Here is a 15,425-nt window from a genome sequence, read left to right on the forward strand (position 1 = left end):
CACTAACATCAACTCCTCTCATGCCTCCAACAGCCCTGTGGTGGGTGTTATTATTAGCCCCTTTTGCAGATGAGGAAACTGAGGCAGAGAAATGTTAACTGACTTGCCTGAGGTCACAGCTAATGCAGGACTGAGCTGGGGTCTGGATCCAGAGGCTAGTCCGGAGGTCCTGGGCTTTCCCACGTGCCGTGCTGCCTGCTGCGGTTTGAGCACCTACTGTGTGGTGGGCACTTCACAGATGGAAAACATTCAGACCTGAGCTGGCCAGTTTCGCAGTCCAGAGCTTTCTCACTGGGGATACAATCTTGTGGACAGATGATTGCAAAGGCCTTTTCTTGAGGCATTCTTTGGTCCTTGCCAGAAAGCAGGGAGGGGTGGATAAGAGCCCTCATTTGCTTACAAGAGGAAAAGGGATGTCAGGTGGGGCTTTCCCATAGTGCTTTTCATGTTGATGGTCTTTCTAGATATTGTAGACCATTCACAGACATCAGCAAACAAATGACCCAGAGCTCTGTCTTCCTTAGAGACAGTCCAAATGATTAGTTCTGAATTTTTTTCTTTTCTGGATTTAGACTAGTAAACGGTGTAGTAAGTGAGTGTGGATGTGTTTTACAGATTTTTTTTACATGGGTATATATTAAGAAATGGAAGATTCCATATGGCTTATTTAAAAAGTCAGGTGTGGCCTCTACCTGGTACTAAGTTCTAGACCACCTGCTCAGGGTTGTGGCTACTTCCTCATGCCCGTGGTACTCTCTCTGCAGCCACGAGCGAGGTAGCGTCTGACTGCATCCACTGTCCCCCAGCGCTGGCTCTGCCTGCACCCTCTCGCTGAATCCTCAACTGAACAAGAAGACAGTGTCCATGATTATGTCCATCTGTCCGAGAGTCAGAGAGGGTCAGTGATTGCCCAATGATACCTCTGGGAAGTGGCCCTGCTAGGAGTTGACCCCAGGTATTTACCCACCTGTAGCCTCTGCTGAACTTGAGGCTATGAGTCAGCTTGTGTGTGTTCCTAGTCCCTGGATTCTCCTTTCCGTAGAGGTAGCCTAGAGGAGGGTGCAGCCTCAGACTCCTGTGAGTGGCAGTGGGGAGGATTCCACTGCTTGTTCTGGAGTAAGTTAACTTTCACCGTCCTAGACAGTCTTCTAGTGCTTTCTTCACTGATCTTTCAGAAACTAATTGGTACGGAAATATTACAGTCTTATCATTCTTTCTTCTAGGTCATCTTGAACATTCCAAATACCTCTTGTTACCTGATGTTGCTGATAAAGTCAAGATGGCTTTAAACTCAGTAAGTTGTGAACTATTACCCTTCTGGACTTTTCCACGTTCCCTTATTTCTTCTGTTACTTCCTGGGGTGTGTGTTGCTCAGCACTTTAAGAGCTGTTTGTCCTGACTGGGTGTGCTCCGTGGATGTTGGTCAAGGCCTTCTATACATTACAAGTGAGTGGGAGTCAGGGCGTGGCCCCACAGTAGCCGCACAGATATGAGTCTCAAAGCCGTTGGGTGGATGTTGGGAGATGTGGGTTCTCACCTTGGCCTCTTCTCTTCCTGCTCTGAGGGTAGGGGTGGGACAGAGGACAGGGGCGGTATGGGGACAGGTGGTGGCAGGATGATGATAAGAGGCGGTAAGTCCAGGGGAAAAAGGTGTGTAGCATACATGAGCCTAGCTTCCTGATATCCTGGGACAGGTCATAATTGCATGGGGCGTTGGGCTGGCTCTCTCTCACTGAATCCCCCAGCCCGCTCCCCATTAAAGACAAATGCACTATCCTTGTTCACCATCATATCTCACTGGTTCATCTTTTACCTGGGAATAAGTATGTTTAGTAAAGAGTTGTGTTTAATAACAATTTTCTAGATCCTGTATCTGGAAAATAGACCTATTGCTCCCCTGATCCCCACCGCCTTTATTTGTTACTGGTATATATTTTTGGGGGGTCCATTTAAAATTTCATATCCACTGCACAGGAATCCGCCAGGACAAACAACTGTGCTTGCGGCCTTTCCTGGGCGGAGGGCATGTTCTCAGATGCTCCCGATAGAAGCCCAATACACGTGCTGCTTGTTCTGCCTCTGGAGCCCCATTTAGATGGGAGATTACATCTCGTTTTCTCTCTCTGTCCTCTGCTCTGGTTTAGACTTATAATCTTTGGACTTTTGAAGGAGAACATGGGTGAGTTATTAAGCTAGGGTGAACTCTGGGAGCTCGTTTTTATAATCATGCTTCCCTGGAGGCTCCGTTTAAAATTCTAAGCCTTAAGTTGCCTCTACTCAGAGTACCAGTCCTCTTAGAAATTCTCTGAGACTACATCAATAAAAAATCAGGGGAGAAGTTAATGAGCAAGCAGAAAGTTGGCATGGGGACCTCAGACACTGATCACGGGGCAAGTATAGCTTCCCAGCCAGGGCATGACTAAAGGGTGCTGACGTAGGGAAGAACTCAGGCTGACGGGGTCTAGAGTGGCTTCCTGGGGTCTGGGTCTTGAAGGGTTGGCCTGGAGAGTCAATTCTTAAGTAGAAAGAGAGAAGAAGGAATTTCTCAGAATATAGCAACCAGACCAGGTTGCAGCTGAGAATAAAATGCTATGGCTGGAGCAGCACCTTCCACTTCTGGACCCAGAAATTCCACACACAGAAATGTAGCTACGGCAGCCTGCACACCCTTCCACAAAAATGCTTGTGCTGTGTGAGGATTGTTTTATGCAGAACTGCTAAGCAATGGTAAACCAGTTATGTGCCCATGAATAACAGAGGGTGAGTAAATACATTTCTGTAAGAGAAGAGGAGATAGAAAAGGAATGTGCAGAATAGCTTGCATAGATTCCTTAACCACTGTCATGTGTCTCTCTGCCAAATGGCTGTAATTCTGGTAGCGCTAGTTCATAACTTTGTGCCCCATTCTTTTTTTTTTTTCTTTTTTTTTTGGTATTTTTCCAAAGCTGGAAACGGGGAGAGACAGACAGACTCCCGCATGCGCCCGACCGGGATCCACCCGGCACACCCACCAGGGGCGACGCTCTGCCCACCAAGGGGTGACGCTCTGCCCCTCCGGGGTGTCGCTCTGCCGTGACCAGAGCCACTCCAGCGCCTGGGGCAGAGGCCAAGGAGCCATCCCCAGCGCCCGGGCCATCTTTGCTCCAATGGAGCCTCGGCTGCGGGAGGGGAAGAGAGAGACAGAGAGGAAGGAGGGGGGTGGAGAAGCAAATGGGCGCCTCTCCTGTGTGCCCTGGCCGGGAACCGAACCCGGGTCCCCCGCACGCCAGGCCGACGCTCTACTGCCGAGCCAACCGGCCAGCGCCTGTGCCCCATTCTTGAGGTGTTGAACCATTCCAAGACTTCTACACTTTTTCATTTTTTATTTATTTTTTAATTCACTGAGAGGAGGGGAGGCAGAGACAGACTCCCACATGTGCCCCTATGGGGATGCACCCGGAAAGACCACTAGGGGGCGATGCTCTGCCTATTTGGGGCATTGCTCCGTTGCTCAGCATCCGAGTTCTTCTTAATGCCTGTGGCAGAGGCCATGGAGCCATCCCCAGTGCCCGGGACCAACTTAATCCAGTCGAGCCATGGCTGTCGGAGGGGAAGAGAGAGAGAAAAGCAAGAGGAGGAGAGGTGTAGAAGCAGATGAGTGCTTCTCCTGTGTACCCTGACTGGGAACCGAACCTGAGACATGCACAAACCGGGCCAACGGTCTACCACCAAGACAACTGGCCAGGGCCTACACTTTTTCTTTAAAAATGTGATGTGTATAGGGTTAGGGTTAGGGAAAAAAAATATGATGTGTGAAATGGGTGAAGGGGGTCAAAAAGGTACTACTTGTAGTTCTAAGATAGATAAATCTTGGGGAATGTAATGTACAGCATGATGATTATAGTTAATAATACTGTATTACATATATGAAAACTGCTAAGAAAATAGATCTTAAAAGTTTCATCATAAAGTAATTGTAACTCTGTGTGCTGATGGAAGTTAACTAGACTTACTGTGGTGATCATTGCACAATTTGTAAAAATGTTGAATTATTATGTTGTACACCTGAAACCAGTACCATATTACATAGTAATTATACCACAATAAAAAAATGAATAGTAAACAAATAGAATAAAATCTATTGACAGTTAATTGAGAATTCTGGTTAGCTTTTATTCTAAGTAGGTTTAGCTTTTGGTATAATATAGACACCCTAAAACAGTGTTTCTCAACGTGGGGCCTACGCCCCACAGGGGGGCAATTTGATAGTTAAGGGGGGCAATTTGAAAATGGACTAGACACGACTTTAACTCTTTCACCCCGGGCCATTTAAATGCAATGCTAGATATCGGTGCCAAATTTAACAAAAAATGCAATTCTTAAATAATTGCGGTAAATAATTATTAAGTATAATTTCGTTTGATGAGACCAAAATATCAACTGGGTGATTGGCGTCGTCAAGTAAACTTCGTCCTGGGTTCACCACGGAGCGCGCCATCTGCCGCGGGGAACCCCGGACGTTTTAAAAACTCACTAAACAACGCAGTTATTCTCACCTAATTGGCCCATTGCAACTTCTGTAGTGTTTCACATCATTCAGTTGGTGTTAATTTGAAATAAATGTCAGTCAAAACTGTTGTAAAAGCTCGTTGATTTAATAAATATACATATATACATTGTATAGATATAATTGGTATAAGTATTTGATTTTATTTTTATCAATATTAAACTCTTTATTAAGTATTTCTTGCATCAGGGCTAGAAAGCACTAATATTTTATAAATATTATTGGGGCTATAATAGTGCATGCACGACAATTTTAATTTTAGAAGCATAACTTTCCAGAAAATTTTGTCAAGTGGAAAAAATATAGATACCTTTTGATTTGCGGTGGTAGTGTAGTAAATGTGTTATATACATTTAAATAAATATGAATTTTTAGTATACGTTTACTCTATGTCACATTGAATATATTTTAACACATATTTTAATATTAGTTTTATTTTTTTTATTTTTTTATTTTTTATTTTTCTGGAGCTAGAAACGGGGAGAGACAGTCAGACAGACTCCCGCATACGCCCGACCTGGATCCACCTGGCACGCCCACCAGGGGGCGACGCTCTGCCCACCAGGGGGCGATGCTCTGCCCCTCTGGGGCGTCGCTCTGCCGCGACCAGAGCCACTCTAGCACCTAGGGCAGAGGCCAAGGAGCCATCCCCAGCGCCCGGGCCATCTTTGCTCCAATGGAGCCTCGGGAGGGGAAGAGAGAGACAGCGAGGAAGGAGAGGGGGAGGGGTGGAGAGGCAGATGGGCACCTCTCCTGTGTGCCCTGGCCGGGAATCGAACCCGGGACTTCTGCAAACCAGGCCGACGCTCTACCACTGAGCCAACCGGCCAGGGCAATATTAGTTTTTAATTGATCTTATTTTTTTTTTTTTAACTTTTTTTTAGTTTTTTTTTTTTATTTATTCATTTTAGAGAGGAGAAGGAGAGACAGAGAGAGAGAGAGAGGAGAGACAGAGAGAAGGGGGGAGGAGCTGGAAGCATCAACTCCCATATGTGCCTTGACCAGGCAAGCCCAGGGTTTCGAACCGGCAACCTCAGCATTTCTAGGTTGACGCTTTATCCACTGCGCCACCACAGGTCAGGCCAATTGATCTTATTTTTATTATAGCCCATAGTAAAATGAGTGGTGCAAGCAAGAAAAAAACTCGTCAATATTCGGAGGAATATTTAAAATTTGGGTTCATACCCGCTGTTCACGATGAGTGGATTCCTTTTTGTCTTTTATGCCAGCAATGCTTGACTAACGAATCAATGAAACGAGGTCGTCTTGAGGCGCATTTGAAGGTGAAACATAGTGCTCATATTAATTCAGATTTGAGTTACTTTAAAATTTTAAAGAAAAATTTTGAAAAAAGAACAACATTAAAGTCTCTATTTACTGCTCATACTTCAACTAATAATTGTGTTCTTGAGGCTAGTTATCAAATTTCTTTATTCATCGCTAAAACTGGAGAAAATCACAGTATAGGAGAGAATTTAATAAAACCGTCAATATCAGCATTTCTTAAAACGGTTCTTGAAAAAGATGACAAAGATGTAAAAGCTGTGCCACTCAGTAACAATTCTGTTAGCAGAAGAATAGACAAAATGAGTGAGGATATTGAAAAACAACTTATTGAAAAGCTGAAAACAAGAAAATTCTCCTTGCAAATGGATGAATCAACTTTGAGAGACAGTGAGGCAGTATTGATAACTTACATAAGATATATTGATAAAGGACATTTTGCTGAAGAAATGTTGTTCTGTAAAAGATTAGAAAGCACCACTACCTCCAAAGATATATATAATAAGCTAAAAAACTACTTAAATGTCAATGATATACCAATGAAAAATAGAACATCTTGTGCTGCAGATGGTGCTCCCAATATGATGGGCAAGAAAAATGGCTGCTTAAAATTGATGAAAGATGCGAATCCAGAAATGATTCTTGTGCATTGTGTTATTCATAGGGAAAACTTGGTAGCTAAAAACATCTCGCCTGTTCTGAATGAAGTATTACATACAGTAATAAAGTGTGTTAATGCTATTAAAGCTAGTGGCAAATGTGAGCGTCTTTTCAAGTTATTTTGTGAAGAACAAAATGAAGACCATGTGAGACTTTCACTTCATACTGAAGTAAGATGGCTATCTAAAGGAAACTGTTTGAAAAGATTTATGGAACTGTTTGATACTCTTAGTGATTTTTTAAGTGACAAACCTGAAATGAAGTATCTGTTAACAATAGATGGTAAAGCATTTGTGAGTTATTTAGCTGATATCTTTGAAAAACTAAATATTTTAAATAAGCAACTTCAAGGAACAAATAAAACTCTTGTTGATGCAAAAGCAAAGATATTTGGTTTCATTACCAATATTGAGTTATGTCAGAAACATATTAACAACAAAAACTTTAAACAGTTTCATTGGCTCCAAAAATGTGAAGTAACTGATACCGCTTTACTTGTTATTGTCAATCATTTGAATATTCTATCGGCTGATTTAAAAGAAAGATTTTCTGATTTAAAACAAATTGATTTCCCAACATGGATGATGCAGCCAATGTTAGTGGATTTGTCTGATCTATCAACTATGCAGTATCAAGAAGAACTCGCAGAATTGCAAAATGATGAGTCAGTTAAAGCTTTATTTAATATCAAAGGAGCGATGGCATGGCTTTGTGAGGAAACAGAAATCAAATACCCAAATTCAACCAAATGTGCAAGAAAACTATTGCTACCGTTTCCATCTTCATTTTTAGCTGAATGTGGATTTAGTGCTGTAAATGATTTATTGGTAAAAAAAAAAAAGAAATCGGCTGGATATAACACAATGTGGAGACTTGAGACTAAAGCTAACCAAATTGGAATCTAATATAAAATCTCTGTGCAGCAAGCATCAAGCGCAAGGATCACACTAAATTAAAATAATAAATTAATATAGAAAAATCAGTATTAAAATTATTTGGAATTTAAATTTCTGTTTTTCATTATATGTTTTGAAATTTTACTTACTGTGTTTTGTTAACAATTTCATAGTGATTTCTTCCTAGAACCTATCATTTATGTTTATTAAGTGAACAAATCAATTTTTTTAATGTTAAAAATTATGTATGTTACATAGGGGGGGACATAAAATTTTAGAAAGGTTAAGGTGGGGCATGGCACAAAAAAGGTTGGGAAACACTGCCCTAAAAGAATCTGAAGAATGCTTCCAGTATCTTGTCTGAGTGCACTGGGATATATATGTATTCATTAGGGTTTCATATTATTCATCTTTTTTTTTTTAATTGTTTAGGGATTACCATCAGGTGCTGGACCTTACTACGAAAACCATGGATACCAGCCTGAACGCCTGTATCCCCCACCGCCCCCCGTAGCCCCCAATGCCTACCCAGCGTACCCGGCTCACTACTACCCGTCCGCAGTACCCCACTACACCCCGAGGGTTCTGACAAACGCTTCGACACCCGTCATCCACACGCAGCCCAAGTCCCTATCTGGGGCACCGTGTACCTCAAGTAGGACCCATTTTTGTGTTTATTTGCTATACTGGAACCCAAGTTTGGGGTCTGCCTTCTCTAAAGGGCTCCCTTCCCACCAGCTCTGTGGCCAACTCTTCTCGGCTGCTGGAGCTGGTCCACTTAACATGCCTTCCTTCTCCCCTTCCTCTGTGTCAAAGCTGTCAGCTGCCCAAGGGTCACCTCCTGTCCTAAGGCCTTTCGGGAGTCTCTGAGCTGCAAAGATCTTCACATTTCCTTAACTCTCCTGTCCCAGCTTTGCCTCCCAGGATGGTCTTCCAGGATGGGCCTCTCTTACTGTTCTTTGCCTCTGTGGCTTATCTTGAATAAATGGTAGGTAAGCTTTAGATGCAGGAGTAAACGATCTGACCTTCCATTGTGGTGCAGTTCCATGGATACAGCCTGTTGTGGTTAAGAGGCTCAATAAGGATTTTGTGTTCAGGGAGTAAAGTGGCTAGTGAGGTCCTTGAGATTTTGGCTTGGCTTTAATGACCTATGGGCAGGCCTGAACTGGCTGCAGAGAGGACCTGAGGGACTGCCAGCTGTGTGTTCTTTTTTCATCGATTGATCGTGTCAACAGAGAGTATCTCTTTTACGCTCTCATTCACCCCCCTTCTTTGCATTGGACTTTGTCTCCTTCCTCCCCAGACCCTTTCTTCTTCTTCGTCATTTATGTTAAGACCTGCCCAGTGCAGCAGTGGACTAGGATAGCCAGCCCTCTTCCAGAACCAGTACAGTGGCTCTCCTAACGTTTGCATTGCTAATGTTTTTATTTTATTGAGGGGGATATACATGTGTATGCAACTCATGCTGTCCCAGGTGAATAACAAAGTGCATTTCCATTTGCCCACCACACCATGACCGAAGTGAATCCACCTGTTTGGAGCCTTGTAGGCCATACCCCCCACCTCACCTCCCTGCTGTTAACAAGCACTATCAGTTACTCTGGTATTTTTGCCTCCCTCACCCTTCATGTGGTTTGTCCATGCTGTTCCTTCTTTCCATCAGTCTTTGCTTTATTTTATGTAGCATTTTTTATCCCTTCATGAAGGAATCTCAATAATTTTCGCTTCTTTGCTACAAGGTCCTCTCTTCCCCTCTATTACTTCCTCTGTTCAAGGAAGGCTGCCTCCATGCTAACATCTTTCTCGTGGTTGTTGGGCAGGTGGAGACCAGTGGCCAGTGGTTCTTCATCGGGGGGACTTTAACCCCTGGAGATATTAGTCTAAGAAAGTTTTGTTAAAACCGCGGGTGGGGCCCTGGCCGGTTGGCTCAGTGGTAGAGCATCGGCCTGGCGTGCAGGAGTCCCGGGTTCGATTCCCGGCCAGGGCACACAGGAGAAGTGCCCATCTGCTTCTCCAACCCTCCCCCTCTCCTTCCTCTTTGTCTCTCTCTTCCCCTCCTGCAGCCAAGGCTCCATTGGAGCAAAGTTGGCCCGGGTGCTGAGGATGGCTCTATGGCCTCTGCCTCAGGCACTAGAATGGCTCTGGTTGCGGCAGAGTAACACCCCAGATGGGCAGAGCATCGCCCCCTGGTGGGCATGCCGGGTGGATCCCAGTCGTGTGCATGGGGGAGTCTGTCTGACTGCCTCCCCGTTTCCAACTTCGGAAAAATAAAAAAACAAGAAAACAAAACAAAAAAAACCCCCAGCGATGAGTGCTACTGACATCTCCTGGGTGGGTGCCAGGGGTGCTGCTCAACATCCTACAGTGCACAGTGCACCCCCAAATCCAAGAATGATCCAGTCGAGATGTCAATAGTACTGAGGCTGAGAACTTAGTCCAGCAGTTTTTCAACATTTTTACACCTTTGACCAGTGAAAATAGGAGGATCATTTTGGGGACCACTAAGGCAGAAATCACCCCAAGCATAAGCAAATTCGACTAAGATCATTGGGTCTGTAATTTTCATATAACATTAGGGTGGTTAATTCTTTCATAGACTGGCATGAAATTTCTGGTGGACCGGTCCAGAGGATGGCAGTTGAAAAACACTGACGTCTGTCGGTGTGGTGGGAAGGGAGCCAGGTGAAGAGGGTTGAGGAACCTGACAGTGATACCTGCCTCCTGAAGAAAGAGGACAGGGGTCAGAAACCAGGGGTCCCCTCTTGAGGTCAGCACCTTCAGTAGGTGGTACTCATAAGAATGACCGTCCAACCCAGGCCAACTGAAAGAGCCCACTTGCCTGACATGCATGTTCTCACTTTTCACTTTTCCAGGGGAAAAGTTGGTAATGACAGACACCTGGACAGGAATATAGGAATCTCTTGTCAGTTACTTTTTGTGGGAAGAATAGGACCCTACACATATGGTTTTGTGTTATAAAACTGTCCATTAAACTGAAAAATAGCTTTTGAACTTACCTCGGTGTTATTTTTAGAACATTTTGTTGGCTGATAACATATAAAAACATATATATTTATTAAGTGTAACGTTTGACCTTGGAAGTACTTTTTTTAACGATATACTATTTTTTAAAGAGTAGTTTCAGGCTTTTAGAAAAATTGTGTGTAAAGAGTTCTTATATACCTCCTTCCCTCATCCCCCAAAGTTTCCTATTGTCTTACCTGAGCATGACACATCTGTTAAAATCAATGACCCAATATTGATACATTATTGTTAACAAAGGTCCTAGTTTTAAATTAGAATAATACCCTTTTTTATTGTATATTGGTTTTGACAGCTGTATGATGGCACCTGCCCATCATTATTACAGTATCATATGAATAGTTTCATGCCCTAACAGTTTTTGTGCTCTTAGTGTTTATTCCTCTCTCTTCTTGCCCCAGCATTTGGCAACAAGTGATCTTACTGTTGTGTCTTTTCCAGAAAGTCATATAGATGGACTCAGGCAATCTGTAGCCTTGTCAGAGCCTTGACAGTACAGTATTCTGCAAGTGACTTAAGTAGCACAAGTCAGAAGATTCCCTCACCAGGAGTACAGGGGCCATCCTTGGACTTAATGTATCTGTTTGCTTTAGCAGCAGTTACATGTTTCACTTTGAATCACAATGCATACACATGTTACAGTTTAGGTTTTGGAGAATGAGGGCCAGCAAGCCTATGATGCAAACAAACAGTAGGGCTGAATCCTCAGTAGACTAAATTGATCATGATGAAGGTAAATGGAAACCAACATCGAGTCAAGTCTGGGCCGAACAGACACTGATTGCAAAATGCTGGTCCACCAAAGGTAAAACTGGGGGTGCCCACTGCCCACCTGCTCCCAGTAAGAGCTGGGCAGATTACCGGTCACACACTCGAGAGGCTGAGATAACCTAATTTAATATCCCTTAACTCATCGGGCAAGTTGTCTTTTTTTAGATAAAATAACATTCGTGTAAATTGCCCAAAGGAAAAGATTGTTCTTGGCCAGCGGGTAATATTGGCCACTTGGAATGTCTCCAGCAAGCGGCCTCTTTGACTCCACCTTGCCTTCCCCAGACATCATTGCTGTAGGCCAAGTTCTGATAATGTTGCAGGGTGGCCCTTGGCGCTCCTTGTAGCAGTGGCCTTGAAGTCACTTGTGAGCCTGTTGGGAGCTGCAAATTCATGCCTCCCTCGCCCCCGTATGAATCAGAATCTCTCCTCTGGTGATTCCTAAGCCTGTTACAGTATGAGAACAGACTGTGGAATTCTCAAAACATGGCTTTCAGCCCCAATCAGATGGGTCAGCTCTGGTCTGTCCACTCCAGAAGCTGAACTTCTTGTCCTGATTGACTTGCAGAAGACCAGATGTGTAGCTATGGGTGCACCAGGCCTTCCTATGCAGTCTTCCTTTCCAGCCTGGTATCCTATGGTGTATACTAAGGAGGTTGGAAGATGTGTTTAAATTTCTTTTCCCCATCTCCCCTCTACCTCTCCACCTTCCTCCCAAAGAAAGCTCCCAGGGGTACCTGGGCTGGGAGCTGCCCTGCATGTAGGAATTGCCACGGGTGAGGGTGTCTGGGGCCGTTCTCTGAAGCTACGTACAACATTGGGCTTACACTCCGGCCTACAATGGCATGCCAGTTTGTTTTGACTAGAGATCACTGGTTACCTTTACCGAAGTCTTTATTCTTAGCTAAAAATATTGCTGCCCTCAGACCGAAGGGTCGATGTTAGCGCTGCCCAGTAGAACTTGCCACAATGACAGCATGGTAGCCAGTGGCCACAGGGACCATCAAGCACTTGCATTTACTGAACTATTTAGTAATTTAATCACAATTAATTGAAAGTACAAATAACCACATGTAGCTAATGACTGGACAAGGCAAAGTGGGTCTGTAATGTCATTTCATGAACAGCCATGGGTGAGACAGTTCTCTTGCCTTGAGTACCACTGACCTGGAGGTGATAGTTTTGGGAACATTATTAGGATTTTGCTTATGCTTGTAACTACTGAAACAAGGCACTTTTCCTCTTTCAGCCAATTTGTTACATTAATCATTAACAATTTTGAGACCATACTTTTCTTTTTAAGAGATTAATTTTATTGTATGTTGCTTTATATCATGGCTTCCTACGTTTGGTCTCTGAAAAAGCACACAGTTTAGTGCCATGGAACAATTAAGACCTCCTGGGATACATCCTCAAATGTTGCTTTTTTAAGCACATAAGAATTATTATTTCTTGATGTACTATATTATAAAAGTAGTAGAATACATTTGAGAGTGTGATAAAAAATAACACTTTTCAATAAATCGCAAACTTTTTTCTTTTTCTCAGAGACTAAGAGAGCACTCTGCATCACCTTCACCCTGGTGGCCGTCCTCGCCGGAGCAGTGGCGGCTGCTGTCCTGCTCTGGAAGTTCAGTAAGTGTGGAGTGACCACCCCGAAGCTGGATTGGGCGTGGCTTGAGCCTGGCACGCGATGCTCGGGTCGTTGTGGTGTCCTGAGCACTCAACAGCCTTGATCTTTGGGCTGGGGTTTTTCTCTCTTCCAGCATGAGCTGTCTTCTTCCTTCTGTTTAGTCACTGCGATGCATAGATAACCATTCCTGGAAGCAGGCATCACCTTGTCTGAGTCGCGTGCTTCTTCCTAATCTGTGGGTTGTTGAGGTCCCGTGCCATGAGTGTGGTGTTGACACATGGTGGGAGAAGCGTTTCAAGTTTACTCAGTGGTTTGGGGCACCAGGTGCCACCTGGCACTCTGAGCACAGGTTCCCTGCCTTGGGACCACACCTGGTCCCCTGTGTCACAGTGTATAGCAGTGACTGCTGTGGGTCCAATGAGCCCTTGTCTTGCCACCGGGCCTCTTCCATCAGCTCAGGGCCCTGTGGCCCCACAGGAATCACCATGTGGCAGAAAGGTAATGGAGCCTGTTCAAATCTAAGGCCAGGAGCCCTTCGCAACAGCCCTGGAAGAGGTGTGCCCTAGGTGCTCTGTGCTGCTGCCCTGTAGCCCTGTTTGCTTTGATGTATTGTAGCAAGGACACAGCCCCTCGTCAAAATTAAGGGGAAAAGATTCTTCCTCATTATGCAGTGGAAGACAGAACTCGTGGTTATGGGGCAGGTTTCTTGGTTCCTGAGCCTGACAAGCATCTCCCTCCATCTCTACCAGCACGGAACAAGTGCACACTGTCAGGGATGGAGTGCGGCTCCTCGGGGACCTGTGTCAGCGCCTCCCACTGGTGTGACGGGGTCCTGCACTGTCCCAGCGGGGAAGACGAGAACCAGTGTGGTGAGTGGGGGACTGCGTGTGGTCAGGGCCAGGCACCGGGGTCCACCATGTTTAGGGCATGCCAATGCAGGCCTATATCATGCTTCCCTATCTGGAGTCTTGAGTTAACCCCGATTTTCAGATGAGGAGACAGCTCAGAGAGAGTGCTCCTGGTCCTGCATCACACAGCGGTAGAAGGGACACGACAGGGCCAGTCACTGGGACATGCCCACTCCCGTCTGCCACAGGATGTCACCACATGACTGTGAAAAGGAGCAAACAGCTTCAAATGTAAAGTTGAGGGCACACTCTGTGCTGTGACTGTAACTGAGAAAGAGATGCTTGAGTCCCAGAGTTGGGCTAACGTCACTGACACCCACACCCAGAGAGCAGCGCTTGTCCTCTGAGCTGATAACGTTTCATACAGTTAACACTGGGGAAAGACTGCCCATATCATGGGCATCTTCCTTTCTCATGGCTTCCTTGGTGAGCTTTCTCTTCCTGCACATCCTCACTTCCTGGGCGAGACACCTGTGTGGGCTATGCTGTTAGCCCTGGCTCCTGGACTCCTCCCTGAGGAAGCCTGGGCCCCGGGCTGGCCTCTGCTACCCGCATGGTCACCTGTGCCCGCAGGTGAATGTCCTCGTCTCTGTGCCAGGAGCTCCTGGTCGGGGAACGTTTGCACTTGCAATTGACTCACTCTCCAAACTTTTGACACAGTGCCTGCCTTTATTTTAGCCATGATCTGTTGGTCACCCATTTTTGACATTAAGTGGGAAGTTTTGGAGGCTGAGCAGAGGGTGGTTAGGATACGGGTAGAAATGGCTTTTGATGTTTTCTACACACACTTGTGCGTGTGAGTGAATCAGCTCCAGCGAGACAAATTCATGTTACCTGTAGAGTCTCCTTCTCTCTTTCTTTTCTTAATGTCTGTTATATTTTTCTAAATATATGAAGAATTAATATACTCAAATGGCTCAGAATTCTGAAAGTACCAAAGCATATGTAGTGATTTTCTTTCCCCAACTCCGCTCAAACACGCTCAGACACTCACACACATATACACAAACCCACAAAGCACACACATACACTGTGAGATAATATATATTGGTCTCTGCCCCCAGCTCCTGGCACAGAGCTCCTGAAACCCTTACAATTTCCTAAGTGACAAGAGCACTAAGAACATCTTTTGTTTTATTTGGACGTTGACATCAGCTCCCGACACCAGACTCCTAAAACCCTTTTAATTTCCTGGGTGACACAGGTATATTTTGTAATGAGAAGACTCTGGGTGTGGGCCTGGATGAGGCTGGGCACCAGAAAGAACAAGCCATGATTAGAAGCTGGGAAGTTTTAGCCCTCCCTCCCATATTCTTGAGAAAGGAGAGAAGCTAAACACGGAGTTGGTGGTCCATCATGGCTAGTGATGAAGCCTCCATATAATCCCAAGAGTATGGTTTTCGGGAGCTTCCTGATGGGAGGGTGGGCAGAGGTGCCAAGAGAGCGGTGCACCCACGTGCCTTGCCCTCCGCACCTCCTCCATCACATCCTGTGATCCTAAACCAGTGCACATAAGCATGTTTTCCTGAGTTGTGTAATTTCTTCTAAAAATCTGACCAAACCTGAGCAGGTGATGGGGAACCTCCAGTTTGGTCAGAAGCATGGTGACCATCTGGCCTTAGAGTGAGAACAATCCTGTGGGACTGAGCCCTTCACCTGTGGGATCTGAAGCCATCTCCAGATA

At 45.0% G+C, this 15,425-nt stretch overlaps 1 protein-coding gene across 6 annotated transcripts in view; it reads left to right on the forward strand.

Annotated features, from left to right (window-relative positions):
- Positions 1 to 15,425, forward strand: part of TMPRSS2 (transmembrane serine protease 2) — a 48,331-nt gene that overhangs the window by 16,183 nt on the left and 16,723 nt on the right. For 4 of the 6 annotated variants that reach the window (XM_066259331.1, XM_066259332.1, XM_066259336.1 and 1 more), the window contains exons 2-5: positions 1,224 to 1,294; positions 7,820 to 8,042; positions 12,749 to 12,835; positions 13,583 to 13,702. In XM_066259331.1, the coding sequence (XP_066115428.1) occupies positions 1,224 to 1,294; positions 7,820 to 8,042; positions 12,749 to 12,835; positions 13,583 to 13,702 (501 nt within the window). Of the gene's footprint in view, positions 1 to 764; positions 956 to 1,223; positions 1,295 to 7,819; positions 8,043 to 12,748; positions 12,836 to 13,582; positions 13,703 to 15,425 lie in introns of all 6 variants that reach the window. The other 2 variants (XM_066259334.1, XM_066259335.1) reach the window with 1 other exon arrangement.

Source organism: Saccopteryx bilineata, chromosome 2 (genome assembly GCF_036850765.1).
Source record: "Saccopteryx bilineata isolate mSacBil1 chromosome 2, mSacBil1_pri_phased_curated, whole genome shotgun sequence".
NCBI lineage: Eukaryota > Metazoa > Chordata > Mammalia > Chiroptera > Emballonuridae > Saccopteryx > Saccopteryx bilineata.